Genomic DNA, 21,927 nt, shown 5'->3' on the forward strand with positions numbered 1-21,927 from the left:
CATCGGGGGGTCCATCATCTATACACTGCTTAATCATCACAAGGGTCGCGGGGGGCTGGAGCCTATCCCAGCTGACTAAGGGCGAAGGCAGGGGACACCCCGGACAGGTCATCAGTGTGCCACAGGGCCACACTTAGAATTTTAAAATCAACATACACAATCTGTTTATAAACATACAAAGCCATCAGCACCAAACACCCACATCCTGCACACCCCTAACTAAGAAGGGTCAATCAATCTCAGAAGTGGCTTGTATCTCAACCTGTTATGGAAGACAGTACAGATAATGAATGAGCTGACTGAATGATGGAACAAGAAAAAAAAACCCAATCACAATGTAATATTTTCTTTTTCTTTTTTTTTTCTTAGAAAAAAATAAATAAAAATTATAGAAAACTAAATAAATTTTAAAAAAGAATTAATTAAAACACAGCACGTCTAATACCAGCTCATCGACATCCTTGCACATTCGCCTGATCTTTACTGTGGCATCTGTATATTGTCAAGATGCATGCTTCACTTTAGCTAATATTTTTCTGTTCTGTCCAACATCCTATATGACATTTTTCATAAGGAGCCGTTCTGCTCAATTCAGTCATCCAGTTCTGAAAAGAAGGTTCTCCAGGATGATCTGTCAACTAATCGGGATAACAGTCGGTGTCCAATATTTCAGTGACTGTGGAAAACAAGATAGCACTGTACAAAACTTTGTTTTTAAATTCCTCTAATTTTTAGGGCACCTGCTCAATGCTGAACTGCACTGTCGATTAACAATGCAATGGGGGAGGTCATGCTTTGTATTTTTCAAACATGGGGAAGGCCAAGAGTTTCAATGGAAAGAAATCACATGCACTAAGATGCAAGTCAGACTGACAAACTTAGAACAGAAGAGCTCGTATTACAACACACAAAGAGGAGGTATGACGTCATTCTCTGCTCTGGATGCTGTTACTCAATGACTACGATGACTCAGTGCTATAATAATGCTATGCATGTGTTCTAAGTGACAGATTTATGTTATTTATGTATGACCTGACAGCATTAGTGTACAGACAAAGCCAAAACCTAATGGGCAGAATTAATTTCCCCATGTCCAGAACACAATATGATTAAAATTGCTAAGCCAGACACCTGGGATATAAGTGCCATACATGTGGACATGCAGTTAAGATGCACTGAATACTCACATTGACATAAATCAATGACAATTGACTCCACAAGGAATGGCAGTTAAACATAAAGGCTGTTTGCTTTTTCTCCTACAGAATATCTTGTTCTAATACATACTTTTCTTGTTCTTCTCCACTTCTCTTTTTTAAGAAGTCATTTTTTAAAATAGAATTATACTAAAGCGCATCAGCGATAAAGCCAAGAGTCACGCTGCATGTGTGTGTGTGTGTGTGTGTGTGTGTGTGTGTGTGTGTGTCCCAACGACGTAACTACCACTGGTGTAGGCGGTGCAATGCACCGGGGCCCCGGTGCCATAGGGGGCCCACTCTTTGGCCCATGTGATGCCAGTAGGACAGTGGGCCTGCTCACCCGTCTCCTGGCAGCACAGCTCTGTGGCAGCCTCCTTCAGCGATGCACAGCATTGCTTTGTATCTTACCATACCTGTCACCGCTGCAACTCTAACCTCAAACTTATCAAAACATATTTGGGCAGTATGGAACACCAAAGACTCAGTGGGTTGGCGATGCTCTCAACAGAGAACAACAGAGCCAGGAATTTGGACTTGAGTGATGTTGTCAGCGACTTTGCTGAGCGAAAGGCCTGCAAAATGTACTTTTAATGGGTCAGTACAGTCCAATGTGTTTTTTTCCAAATGTTTTTTGTTATTTGTTAAGTGGGTTATCACGTCTGGAATGTAAGAAAACGCTGCTTGTATTCTGTGTTGGTGAAAACATTTGGCCGCTGTGCCATTGATGATGAACAATGTGTGTGATGAGATGCAGTGTTTTCATTCATTCATATTGAGGCAGTGACAGAAGAAACGGCCCTTGCACTGAGACATGCAGCCGCGCCAGGTAGCGCTGTGCTGTCCAGGGTCCAGCGCTGTACATCTGATTATAATGGTATAACCAGTATTTGTTTGAAGCAAAAATGCAATCGACGATCACTGGCGAAAACGGGAGTGTGCGCCTTGAGCGCGCCTTTTATACTCCTGGTGTGAGATGGTGCGCGCCCGGCGTGCGTTCGATTTTGTTCATGAGGTGTGAGTGTGTGCGCCATGCTTAACGCACAAGGGGCACTTGCTCTCTTTTTGCCTGCAACGTGCGTCTTTGACCACATATTTTCTTCCCATGGTGCCTTAAAAATTTGCACGTCTGACTCGCAAACTCCTGGCGGGGGGTAACTTGCGTTACACTTGCTGCGTCGCTGTTTGCAGAGAATTCGTAGAATCTTTTTCACATGTCAAAGATCCTCCTTACGTGCGACCTCGAAATTTTGCAAGACGGACTTGCGTGGCACGTACCATTTTGCACGTATTTTGGACGCAGACAGGCTGTGGGAGCCGGTTCTGACTGAGGCCTATGTTAACATTGACATTTACTAGATTATCTTTGTGAACAATAATGTCCAATCTGTTCCAGCTTTGGGGGTAAAATAAACTATTCTGATCAGGACACATCCATTAGACCATATATATATATATATATGTGTGTGTGTGTGTGTGTGTGTGTGTGTGTGTAGGTGTGTGTGTTCAAGGATTCAAAGATTTAAGTCTTTATTTATCGAATAAATATATATACGAGTATATATATATATATGTATAGGGAGAGAGAGAAAAAGGGGTAAAAAAAAAAAAAAAGCTAAATAAATCAAATTTTCAAACAGTGCAGAAGAATATGGAGTAAATAAAGAAAATATTAATATTATATATGCATGTATATGTAAAAAAGTGCAACATGACTGGTTGAATTGTCTATTGAGTCCATTGTCTATTGTATAGAGAGAGATTATAGATATATATATTATGAAAATGAAATGAATGAAAATGAAAAATACTTTATTCATCCCAGAAGGGAAATTCAATTCTGTAAAAGCTCACCTTTCTTTCTTTCTTTTTTTTTTTTTAAATCAATATAACATATATTATGTACAAGAATAACAATCATTCAGTCATTATAGATATATAAATAATTTCCCTTATCTTAGATAAGCCTAAAAACCAATGAGTAAAATAATATAGATTCATAAAAGCCTGAGAAAATGTGGAGAACTGAAGGAAACTGATATATATATATATATAGTCCTTTGCTAACTCTTTCTACAATAATTCACAACTGCACGCTGATTAGGTAAAATACTATATCATCTGGTGCAGCATATGTGCCAGCTCACCATACTGCATACTTGCTCTTCATCGGAGCAGAGAATCCAACCCATATGCTTAATAGGTTGGTGTTCGTTCGCGTCTCTTTTCCAGAGTAGGAGTTAATCTTCCACACGGCCGTGGCTCTCATACATAGTTGTAGTCTCAAATGACCATTTGTTATTCTTCACTCAAGTGCATGTGTACCCACATGGAGCAGACAATTCCTTCACAGTCGAGCGGTCCGAAAGGAGGAGGAAGAAAGAAAAAAAAAACTGTTATTATTGATGACTATGAGGTAAAATGCTTAATTTGCACCGTCTTCAACCAAATTATAACTCATATTGAAAGCAGCTGAATTTGCATAAATCTCATTAGACTGCAATGAGAGGGGTTCATAAATCGTTATATTAATTAGTCATTTTTGCCACCCTTTCATCGGAAAATGGGGTGTATTAATTAAACGAGAGGGGTGTGTGATTGTGAAGCCTAATTGGTCGCTGTGTTAAGCAGTTTGGCGCACAAGTGTCAGACCTGATTTAGTTTGGCTTCACTTCTTCTTTTGTTTTACCAAGTACCTGTACGACGGAGAGGAGGCGAGTGGGGAAGAGAGTGTTTGAGCGGCTGTACATGCAGTCGTTGCATGTGTATATGATCTGTTTATTCACTCCCCCACCCATGCATTCATCTTCAGTAAACTGTTTTTACTAAAGGGCAGCTGAACGTCTATCCCAGCATGCATTGCTTGAGGTCAGGGCAGACAACTGTATGTAAACTTACTCTTACACTTGTCTTAATACAAGTGTTGCTGTGTCTTTGAAAGTGTTTTTTACAAGTCATTTTTACCTTGAGAATCGAGGCCTTTCAAGTTCCCACACAGAAAACAGACGCACACATAGAAATTACACAGTGAAGGTGCCAAAGCCAAAACCTCAACCTAGAGCTGTGAAAAATATATATTTTGTTTTTTAACAAGGTGTTATGGAGGCTTGGATTTATGGTGAGAATCAGTAGAATAAGTGCAATAATGCTGTTGTTTGCATGTTACATTTCTCAGCTCACCTCTTCAACACTGTCGTTCAGCACCACGGACAGTGTTTAAACCCATTGACTGGCTTGTGTTGCTTTTTTTTTTTTTTTTGCAATTAATCTACGATGCAAAGCTGACTGAAATAATGAAGAACTTCAAGTGAGTACTGGAGATTCCTCCTAATTGGAAATGTCCTCAGTCTAGTTTATCTAGACTTAGATGTATGTAATAATAATAACAATAACAATAATAATATATGATTTAAAGTGTGCCTTTGACAAACAGAGCAAAAGCAGGATAACCAGAAGGCAAAATAACAAGAATTAAGATAAAGTTTAAACAAGAAGACAATAATGCAAATTGCAAAACATCAGTATTAATAAAAACAAATACAGTAATAAAAGCAATAAAACCTTAATTAGCAGTTAAAAAACACACACACATAAAAGCAAGTCATTAAAGATAGATATCAAGAAGGGATTTCAAAGAGGCCAGTGATTGTGCGAGTCTTATCTCCTCAGGCAGGTCCGTCGAAAGCTGAGGGGCCCTGATGGCAAAAGCAAAGCCTTTTTTAGATGTGAGCCTGGACCTTGAAACAGCCAGTAGGCCATCAGCTAAGGCTGCTATGTAGCCAGACCCTGACATGCTTTAAAAGTGATCAATAAAATCTTAAAATGAATTCAAACATGACCAGGAAGCCAGTGGAGAGAACCAAGGATGGGGGTGACGTGACATGATCTGCTAAAAATCCGCGGGAGGCCGAGCTGCTGCATTCTGAACTAGTAGGAGGCGAGAGAGCCGACTTTTGGTTTATTACAGTTGTCGAGCCCGGAGAAAATAAGCAAATGGCATTTTCCAGAACGGAGTGTGAGAACTTTTGATCTGTGGTTCAAAGGTCAGCTCTGAGTCAAATAGTACTGCCAAATCTGTGGCAACAGGCTTCACATTAACAGACAAGGGACTGAGGCTGCTCGCAATGAGACTGTTAGCGTTTGGGGGACTGAACAATATGATTTCTGATTTTCAGTTATTGAATTATATTCATGACATTTCAGGTCCATTGTGTGACCCTGATAACAGCTTATCTTTCAGTGCCCTGCTCAAGCAGTTTTACCATGGCCAGTAATGAGCCTTGCCCCCCCTCCAGGTTACAGGTCTTCATACTGTCCTCTGTAGCTCCAACCACAGCCTTCCCCTTCTTGACTCGTCGGTCCACACGGTTATTTAGCCAATCTGATGGCACGCCACCTCTCACTTTGATTAGCCAGCTTGTCTGAGCTCTGCAGCGTGTGATGAATGGAGCCTGTGAACCTCTGTAACTCCAATTAAAACCCATTTGCTCCAAGCCTTGCACATGCTACTGCATTTATGTTTGTGCTGAATGTTGGTGTGTTTTCATGTCGTCTTTATTCTTAACATGTAAAGGACCCTGCGAGTGTTACGTTGTCATCCTTTAGCCCTCTTGGTAATGTCTATGATTTGCTCTCTTAGTGTTTTTCCTGCATATTATGTTCATGAAAAGCAATCAACAAGAAAAGAGACAAAATCATCAAGCAATTTTCCTTTACTACTGGTCAATGAACACTAAATACAGGCATGTCATGTATCTAATAATGTAAAAAATAATGTTTAATCCAATACACTTTTATTTGGCTGAATAGGAACAATGGTAATGAACATATTGTGTTTTAGTGAATGTGCTGTAATTGTGTTCTCTTTCGGATTCTATTCCTCTAAACTGGTCGCATATCAATCAAAACTCTTGGCCTTTGACCCTGTGTGACCTCTGACCTTTGACCCTGTTGTCGGCAGGCACGTCTGTGGCTCAGCTGAAGGCGCTTGATCCTGAGGGGGAGCCTCTCATGTACGGGGTTTCAGGAGAAGAGGCCATGAGGTATTTTTCTGTGAACAAAGATACCGGTGTGGTCTGGCTACGACAGCAACTCGACCGTGAGGTACGAACACCAAACAAACACACACACACACACACACACACTGACTAACCACTACCCACACACTCACACATTGCCAAAGCAAATGCACTAGATACAAAAAAAAAACACCCAGGACAATTTTAGAAATAGGAGCTAGAGTGTAAATTATCAAATGATGAAAGAGCAGCAAAAAGTGTAACACTATGCGAGGATGGAAGAAGCACAAAAGAGGGTCAGAGTGGCTTTTCTGTATCCTTCTTCTCTTTCCTTTCTTTTTTCTTTGCACTGCTCCTTTGCATTACACGCATAGTTTGAGCTGATGTGTGTTTCTGTCTCCACCAGACCAAGTCAGAGATGCAGGTCGAATTCTACGTGAGTGACATCCAAGAGGTAAGAGACAGATTTGCACTGTGATCTGCGTAGTGACACATCGCCTTACATGCTGACATGGCCTGACCACACGTCACATACAGTACAGGCTGTCTCTATTTCAGTCACTCACTTTTCATTCTTGGCCTTATTTCTCCCTTTCTCACATGGCACCTGTCTCACTTAACGCAATTTAGTCGCTGAAACATACTGACATCCAACCTACTCGGCTTAGTGCGCCTAATGCACATTTTGGAACTGTTTGGAACTATAGCTCTTTGTCAAGGAATGTGTGGAGGAGGCTTTGGAACTGTTTTACCAAGGTGTTTCCTCCCTCAGGTGGTCAAAGACACAGTAAACATCCAGATTGGAGATGTGAATGATAATGCACCAAACTTCCACGGGCAGCCCTACACAGTCAACATTCCAGAGGTAAGGATGATAGAACTTAAAAATGTATTGCTTCCAAATTGTCTATTCACTTTTATCAAATGGCAAAAACAGCATACACCTGCAGAAGATACACGTAAAATGAAAAGTCATCATCTGTAGGAAAGTTGTATTTGTCTTTTTATGAAGATCAAAACATTAATGCCACCAGAAAAATTGGTGAATGTTTCCCTGAGAAATAGCTCCTGCAAACCGTTTTTGCTCCTAAATTTTAAGAAACAGTAAGAAAACACGTGTGAAATTCACCTCAGTGTTACGACTGCTGTAACACTTGTAACTGCATGTCAGCTCCATCAAATTTATGGCGGTCATCAACTATTCATAGTGCATTTTGGTCGCTGCTATGCTGGAAATAGCTTCGTTTTGCTGCACCTGTGATCTTGCCACGATTTGGGGAGTTGTCTTCTAGCTCATGTTTAGAGAGTGTGCATATAGCCGCCTTTATAGACAAGAAAATCACTCTCTGCAGCGGGGACCTCAATCTCTATTCTCCTCTCAGGTTCTCTCGCTTCTCTGTCCTCTCTCTGAATCTGCTACCTCCCTTCTCAGCTCTCACTTCTTTCCATCTTTGTGTCTCCTCTATGCCCTCTCCCTCATCTAATCCTTGATATGAAGTAATTGCTAGAGTGGAGTGGAGGACTTCAAACAGGGGATGAAATCCACACACACACACACACACACACACACACATCCACATGTCTTGTTGTGTTTATATTGAGCACATACTCCTTTCTGAGTCTTCGCCAAATCTTCAAAGCCACTGGCTTTTTCTCTCTCCAATCCATAAAGTCAGGCAAATAAATGGGAGAAATAAGGACTGTTTAGAAGAGGCTGTTTAGATCACCCACCAGGGAAGATTCTCTCAGGCCATTGCAACAATCAGTTGTGTGGGACTCACTCAGAGTCCACATGCAGACTTTCCAAGCTTGCAAACAATAGGCTTCATTTTAGCCTGGAGAAAGCCATTAAATATGACTGTGTTTGACCCTCGTCGCTCACATACTGTTAGTTCCCTTGCATCACTGCTTGTGTCAATCCTACCTTCCCAGCGATTATAGAATTTCCGCTTTTTTATTCGAAGCTATGGAATGTGTTCTGTGAAAACAAACTGAGTTTTAAGCTCAAAGGTGGATCATCCATTTATATGTTAATAATCTACTCATAATCAGTTACGTAAATGTTTGCTCATTTTTAGAAAATGCTGATCAGAGCTAACCACTGCTTCCAGCTAGGCACATGTGTGTGTAAGATAGGTAGGGTCAAAAATAGAGACTTCAGGCTCTTGTGAGTGATGAAATTCCAGTCTGAAGAAGCTCCTTTGTGAATATATGGGATGCAGACTGATGCCGTCAAGAAGATTTCCACAGGTTAAACTTGTTGAACTGTTTGTAATAAGGCAATAGAATTTTGGAATTTTGTGTTCATACCTCTAAATAAGCTGCTGCTATTCTTCTCAATAATCTATTTGAGACAGATGCTGCACAATTTCTGCAATTCCTCGTATTGCAATTACCAAGCAGGCTGTCAGTGTTTTATTTTTTAAGGTCAGAGATGCTATAGTAGCTGTTCTGCAACATATCTAGGCATGTCTGGGATCATAAACTAACTAGCTATTCCTATTCCATCGGAATAGCACAAACTGACCTCGGACAAGCTAGTTTACTGGAGAATTTCTGAAGCCTGGTTAAAGAAATGTTTAATGAGGTTGTTCTCTTCTGGGAAACTGCATTTTTATCTCTTCAGATTATTAGTTTTAATGATAAGGCAGAGGAATGCAACGACAAATTCATTTGTAAGCTCATTAGTTATCATTTATCTATAGGTTAATATTTGAGTCATAATCAGTTATATATTTACTCACAAGTAAGTTCAACACTTAGTTTCTAAAGTGATCAAGAAGAATTTCATCGGTTAAATTGTTGAATCATTTATGAATCGACAGTTGGAAGAAGACTTCTCTGTTCACTGCCACACCATGAATAAGCTGTCACTCCTGTATTTCCATTTAAGAAAGATGCTGGAAACATTCTTCCTTTTCCCCCCACTGCAGTAGATAATATTACCAGGCAACCTGTCAGTGTTTAGTGTTTTATTTTTTGAGGTCATAAGAGTTATGGCAGCTTATTCTGTGACATACCTGGGGTTCTGTCCGGAATCACAATCTGGCTACTGGTACTTCATCAGAAGCACACCAACTGACCTTGAATAGGCCAGTTTATTGGAAGACTTCTGGAGCCTGTTTTTATCTGGAAGCCTGAGCTTGTTTTTTGTGGGAAAACTGCATTTCTTCTCTTTAGTTGCTCAATTTTGATTTCTGATTTTTGGTTGCTGTAGTCATTGGCAGCTTGTTGGTTTAATGAACTCAGTTGTAAGCTCATAGGTTATTATTTATTTATATGCTAATCAATAATTCCTAATCAGTTACTTATATGGTCATTATTTTGTTTTTTTCTTTCATCTTAGTAAATGTGTGTGTGACACCTCAGGAACTTATGAGGTTTGTAGTTCCAATCCAAAGAAGCTCCTTTTTCAATGTATAAATTGAACACTTTGATTTCCATTGAATCCTCTCAACCTATTAGAAACTGTCACAAATAAGGTGCCATTGTTGTATTTCACTTTGTTGGACAAAGACTTTTTCTTTATTAAAAAAAGATAAAATTCCCAACCAGCCTTTAAGTATTTCATGTTTTATTTTTTTAAGTTCAGGAGTCATAGCAGTTTTTCCATGACAGGTAATCAATTCAATTCAATTCAATTTTATTTGTATAGCACATATTTACAACAACAAGTCATCTCATTAATTGATTAGAATCCTTAAAGCATCAGACAACAACATCTGTGACACCCGTGAGTCTTTATTCATCAGCATTTCTTTCCATTGGAAATAGCCAAAACCTGTAACAGTGAGGCATAACTTAGTCAAAATAACACATGCAAACCTTGTGTATGTGAGCGCAGTGTGATGCAAGCGGAATATGTTTTATCACAAATCTCATTGAACTGGCTTGTTCGCCCTGCTTGATAAATGAGACACAGCAAATTCATTCATATGTTGTCGACTATGTGTTGCGATAACAATGCAGCACACAGTCCAATCTGTGCACGGAGAGCTCTTTATTAAGCCCTTCACCTCTTCCGTTTTAAGTCTGTTCCAGTTTTGGGAGCTGCATTCATGCAAGAGTCAGTTTCTTCTTCACTGTACCTCAGTTCTCCTTCCTGTACCCTTTTCTCCATCTTATCTTACTTCCCCCACAACTTTCGTTGCCTGCATTTTTATGGCCTCATTACTTCCGTGACCCTCACTGACCTCTAGCGGGCAAAGCAAACATGCTGCGACATCGCTTCATCATGCTGTCACTCATTGGGCATGCCTCAGTAACTGGGGGGTTAGAGTTCCATCACCACTATGAGACAGCGCTGTTGAACTTTAGTACGCAAAGAAAAAGATGGGAAGAAAGTGATGGACGTGAAGGATGACAGAGTGGATGAAGGAGTCAGTATTGACAGAAGGATTTCAAATAATCAGATTTATCACACGAGGTGCTTAAGTGTTGGGGAAACAGAAGAATACTTAAAGTAGGAGGTATTCTGAGGTGGGCCCGAGCAGCACTGAACAGACAAAGCAATGTGAGTGGCAAGGTGAGCAGTGCAGTAGGGAGAGCGGGGGAGAGTGTGTGTAAATGTCGTTTTAATTTGTAGAGCCATAAAGAGGGTGAAGGGGAGCAGGTGGGCGGCTAGCATTCCCTCTGTCAGCGCTAATGAGCTGGCCAGATTTACAGCATCCACACGCTCAGGCAGCCAGCAGCAAAGACTGGATACAAAGAGCGACGACTATCAGCAGAAATAATGTTTTGATAGAACAGCAGATGGGCCACAACCCAAATCCATTATTGGATGAGATGATAGAGCGAGGCCGCAGCACACTGAGAAGTGTTTTTCACATTCCCTAAACGCGACAGGTAGTCCTCCATAAAGAAAGCCCCCGCTCACAATGTTTTGCCAAGTGTGCATCTGTGGCATACAGAGCTGCTGTCTGAGCAGCTGTGAGACCTGCCATGACTTAAAGAACAACACTCACACAGCTCCCCCCCCTCCCACAGCTGCCTGACCCTCACATCCCCCACTGGGAGTTGGTCTCTCTGTCAGTGCCGCTGTGATTATATCAAACACCATCACCTACGGTTCCGTAAACTGCCCCTGACCACGACCTCGGTTTTCTTCCGTTCTTGGACTCGCTTGTATTCCTCAGCCTCTCTTTCGCTGCAATCTTTTTTCTATCTCAAATTCCTGTTTTGGAGGTTCTTCGGTGCTCCCCTGCTAACTTTCTATGGCATTGATTGACGGTGTACATTTGCCTCACACGAATGTATTTATTCAACGTTTAAAGATATTATATGCACTTAGTTTCATGACCTTGGCAGTGTATAACTTTGTTAAAGTTTGCTTTATACAGATTTTGTTTTGTGTGTGTCCACTTGCAGAATTCAAATTCCATCTCTTTTTCACCCTTTTGCCAATACTCTCATTCATCCCTTCCTACAGTAGATACGCAGTGCAGTGGAATCCTGCCTTAGATAACGCAGTAATGATGTGCACAAGATTGTATAGCGGACTTCAGACCAGTGCTGTAATGCGACACATAGATGGATTAAACGTACTGGCAAACGAGCAGACAGGCAAGAGCCTCCAAGTGATAGATATCCAAACTTATCTGTTTACTGTCTCTCAGGTATGTCAGGCAGGTGAGCAAATCCTTCCTCAGCCTCTATTTTCTATCCGCCATATCTCAATGTCCCTCTCTAACCTACAGTAAGCTCTGATGAACTACGGCTGATGTTATAGAACAGGGCTGCCCAAGGTGGAAACCCCTTGTGGGAAAGTCAGACATCTAAAGAAAGAAAATCCCTCCATTCTGGTCTGATACAAGAAAAGTTTTTGTACTTGGTTTGTTTTAAAGAGATGGTATAGAACCCAACGGTGGCATTTTGTGTCCAAATTCATATATTTCTTCTCACTTAAGTTGCTCTTGAATAGTAGCAAGGTGTGGCAGATGTCCAAACAAAGTGCGTGTCGGAATAATGCATGTCTGTGGGATTAAATAGTAGCTACAACCTGCATGCAGCTGTTTGTCCACCTCCACACACATTATTCTTGCTTAAATTGCTCATGAACTCATCATTGCATATATATGTTAATATCTAGTAGATATTAACAATTAATCAACACCTTTTTTCATCATTTTTTCAGAAAGAAAAAGTAACAATTTTGCTTATTTCAGCTTCTTAAATTTGCTTTCTGGTGTCTTTACTCCCCTATGACAGGAAACTCAATATATTTTTGTCATGGATGAAACAATTGAAATGAAACACATTTGAGGACATCATCCTTTTCTTTGGGAATCACGTATCAACATTTTTTCTCCATTTTCTCACATTTCATAGACTAAAGAATTAATGGATTGATCGAAAAAATAATGAACAAATTAGTAAACAATGGAAATAATCATCAAATGTAGCTCTAATCATGTCAGTTTTGTAATTATGCATGCCATAAATTTGTACATACCAAAGTAATAATGCCATGAAGACAGATCAGCTTCTGCAAAGTAATATCTTTACTAATATCTTCACTCATTGCTTCTTGGTTGAACAAGTCATGATGTCCCTATCGCTCCATAACTCATGACTGCATATCAAACAACAGAACATTCTGATGATACTACTTTTATCTTTATGCACCAAAGACTAATCCAGTTTTGAAATTACAGATTTCTGCATTATTTCCAATCGATGGCTGACATTGCGTCACACTGTGTATGAAAAATAAACACAAAGTAATGGATTTGCTTTTCATTGCAGTAATTAATTAGGTGTGGTCAAAAGGCGAATGCAGGTCACCTGCGCTTAAGAAAGCAGTGGGATGTTAGACTCACTACAAAATATTTTCCGGCTTTGCCAGAAGTCAGCTACTGTACGTGAACACTTTAGTGAAAAAAACAAAAAAAATGTATTTCCATTACACACTAAGCAGATATTTTTCCATACAGTATCCCACCATCAAGCTTCTCATATTGCCAGATTCCAGACAATTTCTCCTTCACAATTATGAAACAGCAAGATTTTTATAGTGAGATACACACCTATGTAAAAACATAACAATTTAACATGGCAACATGTATTTTCCCATATGAACACTATTTTTTAAAGAAATCTGTAAGTATTGTATCAGATTATGGGAGATCTGGATAGTCAAGATTGCCCTGAATAAAAGAAACAGCATGTATGGCTAATCCTTATAATGACCAAGATAAAAGCTCATCAAAGACAGATTTTAAAAAAGGTGATGAAATTACAGTGAAAATAGCCAACAGCTCAAAGGGCTTAAAGGAAGCATAACAGGGCTGCTAGTCAGAAACTTGAGCTGCCCACAACAAATGTCTGGCTTTTGGTACTTTTTTGTTTTAAAAACAAGATCATTATTATTATTATTGTAATTAATCCGTGTCTTTTTTTGCCTTCGTGTCTCTTTGAGTGCAGACGTCTCTCTGCTTACTCCTGCTGCTTACTCCTTTACTCGCTTTTTAATTACTCTACATTTGTCTTCAAATCTTGGATATGAGTTTATTCTTTTCTTTTAAGTGAACTATTTATTTATTTATTTTTAGCCCCCCCAGCTCGGCACCCATCGCCAGTGCCCGTAGCTGTTGTCTCCAACAGCATCACTGCTGCTACCTAGGATGCTAAGGGCCTCTGCGTTGCTACCATTCATAGTAAACCCCTTTTCAACTAGAGGTCCAGGAAGGGATTGCTCTCTTCTAAAACAATAACTACTGTCAAACCACATAGATTAGATAAAAGAGGGACAGTCAGACTGTCTGATAAGAGAACTCTAATCCATATCCCTTGCAAGAAGATTGTGTCCACTCAAACTCAAGTAAATCTCAAACATGTACTCAATGTCAGATCTTTAAGTAACAAATAATTTTTAATTAGTAGTTTTATCTCCTCTTATAATCTTGATTTTATGTTTTTAACTGAGACGTGGCTCGACAAAAACACCAGTAATGCAGTTCTGATTGAGTGTAGTCCATCGCACTTAAATTTTGAAAATTCTGAAACGTGACAAAACCATATGCCATATTCAGGGACAATATACTCACCCACAAATTGTCATTTGGGGTTTTTCATCATTTGAGTAGATGACATTCAAAATGGAGATAAAACAATCTTCCATACTCTATATCACCATTTACAAACCCCCACAGAATTGTCTTGTTGATGATTTAACATAATTAGTTTCAGTTGTGTGCACTGAGTTTGACTGTTTAGCCATTACAGGTGATTTCAATATTCATGTGGATGGAGCCAATGACAGGCATACCAACAGCTCACTGACTTTCTCCTGTCCAGCAATACCTTTGATACTTTCCAATCAGGCTTTAGGCCCCACCACAGCACTGAGACAGCACTGATCAAGGTGACAAATGATATCCACCTAAACACAGATGCAGCCAGGGTCTCAGTCTTAATTTTGCTGGACCTAAGCACTGCCTTTGACACAGTGGACCATGTGACCTTATTTACAGAGGTTGGAAAACTGGGTGGGAGTCTCCGGTACTACTCTAGCCGGGTTTAAGTCCTATCTCGAGGACAGGGTATACTTTGTTGAGATTGGTAACTGTGTCTCAGACTGAATGGCTGTGACCTGTGGGGTTCCTCAGGGGTCGATCCTTGGACCCCTCTTGTTCAATCTCTACATGCTTCCATTAGGTCATGGGCTGGTCAAACTGATCAAGACGGTTGAGACAGGCCTCAAATCTGACAATGTTTAAATCCAGGCTGAAAACAGTTCTATTTCGTTGTGCATATGACAACTGAAAGTATTTTATCTGTATCTTCTAATTAATGACTATATTTATGTTGATTGTTGTTGATTTTATCTGCCTCTTTGCTTTTAATGTAATTAATTAATAATTGTGTTTATGTTCTGTGGACTGATTTTATCTGTCTTCTTATACTTTTGTGTGAAGCACTTTGAATTACCTCGGATACGAATTGTGCTATACAAATAAACCTGCCTTGCCTTGCCTTCTTTTATTCATTTTATAATTGTGTGTTTGGAAAGGAGGTCCACTGCCACAACAGTTATGTAGAAGACACAAATTCAAACCAACATCAGTTCAGCCTCCAACTTTTGGCTAATACTTCCTCCAAACAATTTGGTGTCGAATAGTATGACAGAATTTCACTCACTGAACACACAAACACACACACAAATGCACTCATATTTTAGATAATATTGGCAGAGGGTGTTTGAGAGCTCCTATTATGCCTGCGAATGAGCTGTTTAGTGCTTGATGTGGGCTCTGGCAGAAAAACAGAGGCACCTGCTATTTGATGTGCCCTCTGTCGCTGTCAGGTAGAACATAGATGAATCTGTTATATTCCTTTCTTCTTTGCCTTTGTTCACTTCTGAAAGCCGAAATTCAATCCCTAATCTTTTATCGCCTTCTGCCCTGTACCTTAGCAGGTCACAGCATCTAAAGATAATTTGTTTACCAGGTTGCAAAAAAATAAATAAAAAATTCAGCCACACTTACAGTATATGGATGACTAATGTGTTTGCAGTTGCACGGTGTGTGGAAACTTAGAAAAGAAAGTCTTATTTGCTGTGGAATACATTTATTTTGAAATTACACTCATGAAATATTAGTGACTTCCATACGGTCACCCTGCACTTACATCGCACGTGAGCCAACAAACACTTTAACGCATGCACTCAAACACACACTCTGTCACCTAGAAACTGGATTTAGCCCATAATTATTTCAGTATCATCTCTCCTGGTCGCTCCTATAGTGTAATTGAATCTAGTGGTTACTGAGCTGAGTGGTGGCTGGTTGACAGGCCCAGGCCTCGAAGAGAATTCTGGCTGACACTAAGACCCTGAGCCCCATAGGGAGGGATGGAGGGATTTAGGGAGAAAGAGAGAAAAAATAGGTAAAGTTAGAAGGTTAAATGGGAAGCAGTTAATAATTTGCTCACCTCAGGCATCATTTCTGCTACACAGATTTGCTGCTCAGGATCAAATTGTTAGCAAAAATATGTAGTTTCTCAAACAAGCATCCTCAATTAAGAACTTGTTCTTCAGTTTTTGATAACGTATAAGAAGCTGCTCCTTTGCAAAGTGTCCTTTTTATCAAACAAAAAAATCAAATTAAAAAGAAAGTGCTGAAAGAGTAAACTGTAATTCTGTTAAATATAATTTTTAGATCTTTCTCCATCTGTCGCATGATTATATCTGACAGCACTGATTAGAACATAGCAACATGATCATCCTTTACAAACCAACTCCTACGCAAACTCCTCTATTTGTTAAACAACGCAGATACAGTACATATGGCCAATTTGTCCACAGACCCAGTGCGGTTTACCAGGTGTTCGTTCACATATTTCACGCATAAAAAGTCCCCTCAATTCAGTTTCTGCGTTTTGCTAATGAGCTTTACTTGTGTGAGTGTGGGAGGGGGGGTGTCATTTTTCATCTGCATATATTCACTATATACGAGCCTGGATGTTTGGGGAGCACATTCTTAGAGCAGTAAGTGAAGTCTTTCTCTTCCATGAGTGATGATTCATTTATAGGAAGCCTTTCAGGGCAAATAGCTGCTTAAGTGAGTTGTCAAAGAGATTGTTGGGCCTGTACAGCAATTTTTCCGTACATCCTTTCCAGTCCAGGGGTTAATGCAACAAATACTGGCTGGGCGTCACGTACGCTGCCACTCGTGAAGGTAAATCACCCCCTCTTCCTCTCTTTATCTTTCTGTCATTTACTTTATCCCGCTGAGCATGAAGAGCACCTTGATTTGCGTGCTATACAGAGATGGGCGGAGATTTGTCTGTCTAAAGAGGGAGGGCTCATGTTTGTGAGTGACCATCAGAAAGTGTATTTCAGAGAGAGAGAGAGAGAGAGACAGCGAGAGAAAAGTAAGGGAAGTTAGGTGGGAGCACACATGGAAAGACTGAGTGAGGGGCAAGATTGAAGGGGGAGAGAGAACGGCTTGCACTCCCAAAAGCCATTAAAGTTTGATTCACCCACTCCTCACTCTTTGAATAAATCAACCTGTCGTTCCCTCTCTCCCTTTCTTTCAAGTGTGTGGTTCCCACCCCTCTGTTCCCACCCCCACCCTGCCTTTGCCGCCCTCCCTCCCTCCCTCTAACATTCTTGGCAGAAATCGTGGATTCTGACAAGGTTTTCCTTACATGGAGGACATGCATCTTGTCAGTCCCTCCATATATATATATATATATATATATGTAAAATTATTTTTCTTTTGCAGCTGCTTGTGTTTATGTTTATGTATACAGATGAGACAGAGAAAGAAAGAAAGACGACTGCTGGCACTTGTGGCTGGTAGCACAGTTAAGGGAACAATGCTCTGCTGAAAGAAGCAAGAAATTAATGTGTGGAAAATATTTGTTTAGCTACAAGTCGTGCCTTCAACCTCACCAGGGCTCCTTTTGGCATTATGCAAATTCCTCAATGATTCTTTCTCTCCATCTTCTTCTGTGTCTCAATATGCTCCTCCCTTCCCATTCGTATGCTTTTTTTTTTGTTTGTTTCCCCCCCCTGCACTGTTTCTCCGACCGTGGCTAGATTTTCCTTAATAGAGCTTTATAGCCTTTCCAATTTGCTCAAATCTGTTTTGGCTGTCACTTCCACTATTGAGATGGTAAGGAGAGAGGCTGTAAAGAAAAGCGATGAATTATAGAGTGGTATAGAGGAAAAGAAATACCGTTGCCACCCACACTTTCCCCTCTTTCTTTTTGGTATTTCTCTATGTACAGTCCAGTGTAAAATAACATAACAATGCGGTTAATTGTTTAACCATACAAATTTACAGTGCATCTGATGATGGATTTGTCTAGTAGGTAAACGCAGTCCTTATTGCTAAAATATGACTGTTTTTGCCACCATTTCCACTGTTCAATTTGCACTTAAGAGCCCAAGTTTTACAGAGCTGTTGTGTGGCAGGAATACATGCAAGCCTCAAAAAAACAACCCTCGAACTAATTACTGTGAGAAACAGATGTTTAAGCTCCAACTTGCATCTCATCTTTGTCAAATATCTACTTCATTTTCAGGTTGTCATTCTAGCCAGTCACATGTGTCTCGCATCATCATGTTTGGCGCTTCTTCTTATAGAACAAACCAGCTTTCTTGGCCTTGGAGCTAAGGGGACTTAGGTTTCAGATTTATGTCTACTGAATGTTCTAACTGCAACGTTAAAAATACCCCCCGTTTACCTGCATCATATTCGTAACTCACAGAAGTATACCTTGTTGTAGTTTAGACACTTGATTTTCTGTAGAAAGGCTAAACTCTAAATTTTTCAACAAGAAATGTATATCAGTTTAACATGCTGTAAAGAGAGAGCGCACAACCAGGCTCTACGGGGGATGCACCACTATCAAATTTTAGATTTTAGTCCCACTGCTAGTAAGGCTGAAAAAGCAATTAATCATACATTATATCATAAAATCACGACGTGCCCCAGCACCTCAGTGGTTTTGGCAGGGCTGTGTGAATCTCTGAATACACAATTCACATGTTACTCTTCCTATAACAGTGTTCTGTTTTTATATGATCATTTAGTGTTTTACGTTTTAGAATGAATTTCATTCTAATGCTTCTAGTAAAAAAAAAACAAACAACAAAACTCATTTCTTAAATTATAGAACAGATAATGGAAAATTAGTAGTCCAGACACCTGAGGAAAGTATGGAACATACAGATAAAGTATAATGAAGTACCCAAAGAACAGATTTGAAAGTTATTTAATCCAGTGGTTTTAATTTGGTTTAAGAAAACAAGACAGAATAGCACACAGAAATGTGAGTGGTATCCTCTCCTTTTCATTCAGTTTCTAAAGCCCTTCTCAGACATGGGATAACATTGGGTCAGTCTGTTAAAGTGATGGCATCCTGTCAGTCAGACACAAATCCCTTTAATGTTAATGTTCTTTAGGGCTTTATACAGGCATACTAATGAAAGTGATGGAGCGAGTACAATACGTGTACGATACGTGTACAATATTAGCTATTCTCACTTCAGATTGGACAGTACATGTATAATATATAGGCAAACTACCAGGAAGTTCATCAAACTGTCCAAATAACTGATCTTAAAATGAAATAATAATAATAATAATTACCAAAGTTGCTGTTGTTGTGCAATACATAAATACACTTACAGTAACTCATATGGATCCTGCTCGTACAGGTATTTAATAAACTGCTACAAACAGCTGGAAGCAACAAACTAAATTTAAACTCCTATTAATGTTTTGTCAACACCTGGATTACATTTTTTTATCAGTGAATCTCATTATTGTGACCTATTACAGTCTTTAATGCAGTTTAGTTTTATTTTTATAGACATATTAGTTTGTAATAGATGTGAAATTGTAGGGTGAAGTCAGAGTGAAAGGAATTTGTGTTTTTGTCTCTAGCATTTTTTGTGATGTTTTTGGGCCAATGTTGGTGTTGAAATTAGTGAGAAAGGGGTTTATGCAGACATGAAGCCTGTACGTTCAGAAGCCGCCAGATTGGAGAGGAGTGCATGTCTGAAAGGATTTTATTTCAGTGTTTAACTGCAGGTTGTTGGTTGGTGTTTGTTTAATTAATAAGTCTATGGCCTGAAAGACAGCTGAAACATTATTTAGTCAGATAAAAATATTTGGTGTATTTCTCTCATGTAAGCAAGCTTTGTTTCCCCTGTAGCCACTAACAGTGATACCAGCAACACTCACCAAGGTTGCTCTCCATAGTGAAAACTCTTCCTCCTCTTCCTCTCTACCTCCTTCTGTGGTGTCCCCAACATAAGTGCTTTGATGTATAATTGAGTTGGGCGCTTGACCGCTCCTTTCCCCCTTTCTTCCACTCTTCTCTCTATGCCCTGCCCGGACCCAGCCTCTAGAAAAGGGAGGTTAAAAAAGGAGACAGGAAAAAGCAAGTAGCTAAAGTAAAGAGGGAAATTGAGACAGTGCCTAAAAACGAGATTTTGTCAGGATGAAGGCCATTTGATGGTAATAAAACGGCTTTATAAGAAATGCGTGAGGCAAGTTTTGCTAATACAAAATTTTAGGTGTCCCTGCAAATGAATTAATAAAATGCTGTTATGAAATGTTGGATGAGTGGAGTGGATTGAGACTGTCAAAGACACAGACAATCCTCAGCGCTCCTCTTGTCGAGCGCTCCATACTCATGTCATGTCTCATCAACAAGATGTAATTTAATTTGACAACATCACATTCTACTAATTGAGATAAAGAGAGAGATGAAAAGGGAGTGAAGTGATGGAAATAACTGGTTGAAGTATTTGCTTTGTTGTAGGGAGTACCATTTACCATCTAATGATCCCTTTTATACAGGAGATGATTATACACGTTGCCATCCTGCATTAGTGTTATTAGTGCTGCCTATGCTTTTCAGTGATCCATTACTGTGCAATGTACACACTGTCTATATCTTGTAAATCTCAGTTACATTTTGTTGTAATAAAAAGAAACTGGTGTTTTTGTCTCAATCATGTCCATCTTCTTTCTACATGCAGTACTTTTATTTGTTCAGTTTTCTCTCTGTCCCACTCTTCTCTGCTGCAGAGCTACATGAAGTGATTGCAAAAGGCCCCCAGTAGTGCAGTCGTGTCTCTGTACTGGCTCTCAGTCTGTTGAGATCTGTTTGTCTTCCTGGATGTGACTTTTACGTTTAGTTGAGCTCTTTCACTTGTATTCTCTCTCATCCAGTGTGATTAACAGGGTGCGGCATGTGCAAGTCCAGTGCTAGGTTTGCTTTATGGCATACTATTGATGTATCACTATACACCACACAAGATCTGCATTCAAAAAAATATACCATAGCCCCATTGATAATTATGTAATGCTATTTTGACTTAGCAAGTCCTCCAAGCAGCTGAACAACATACTAGAGGACTGCATTGCCGTAGGATCCAGCACAAATCTCGCAGGAGTGTGTGGTTTTTAACTTTGCTGTGGGCAGGAGTGAGCTGCAACGAAATAAACTAGTGAAATTGAAGTTGAAGGGAAGATTAAAGCAGATTTTTGCCATACAAAGTAAGGTGAGTCTGATGTGTGGACGAATTTCTAAGTGAAAAAGATTTAGACTTATTTGCCCCAAATGTGCCCAAATGGGTTCAAATCTGGCACCTCTGGGTGGAAGCGACACACCTGCTCCATTCTCTTCAGTCGAAGTAAACTCTTCTTTTTGCACATATTAAACAAGATAAACTTGAGAAATATATGAAGTGTGGCGCCTGCTTACTGCCTATGGGTAAGCTGTAATTGTTAGTTAGTAATGTAATTGTAGTTTTGCTAATTAACAGTTTGCATCTCTTTAATACTACACAGTAAAATAACAAGTTTTCCCCATGGAGTCTATGTATAGGATGGACATAGCGACCATGACATCACCCAATGGTTTGTGCACTACCATTGTGGGGACTCTAGTTTAGAATGTGGCGGTTACCATGCTGGTCTTTTAAAACTTGATGTAAGAGTGAGTGGTAAATCTGACTGGAATACCCAAAGACATTGGGATAGGTGGTGATGTCCTGTAAATCACAAGGTAGCCCTCCCCTTACACATACCTGCTTTACAGTCTATTTTCCTCTAAAAGGAACCATATTTTACTGATACTAAACATGATGCTGCATTTAAACAGTTGTGAAACTAGTGATTGAGTCAATAAACTTTTTAGGAAAATGTTTACCGAGGAAAGGAGTAGGGTCATTTTCTCATAGACCCCCC

General features: G+C 39.8%; 1 protein-coding gene across 2 annotated transcripts in view; it reads left to right on the top strand.

Annotated features, from left to right (window-relative positions):
• cdh23 (cadherin-related 23) overlaps nucleotides 1–21,927 on the top strand; it is a 231,052-nt gene that overhangs the window by 40,848 nt on the left and 168,277 nt on the right. For both annotated transcript variants that reach the window (XM_008285307.1, XM_008285308.1), the window contains 3 exons: nucleotides 6,157–6,299; nucleotides 6,621–6,668; nucleotides 6,987–7,079. In XM_008285307.1, the coding sequence (XP_008283529.1) occupies nucleotides 6,157–6,299; nucleotides 6,621–6,668; nucleotides 6,987–7,079 (284 nt within the window). The remainder of the gene's footprint in view (nucleotides 1–6,156; nucleotides 6,300–6,620; nucleotides 6,669–6,986; nucleotides 7,080–21,927) is intronic.

This window comes from Stegastes partitus, unplaced genomic scaffold (assembly GCF_000690725.1).
Source record: "Stegastes partitus isolate 25-593 unplaced genomic scaffold, Stegastes_partitus-1.0.2 Scaffold396, whole genome shotgun sequence".
NCBI lineage: Eukaryota > Metazoa > Chordata > Actinopteri > Pomacentridae > Stegastes > Stegastes partitus.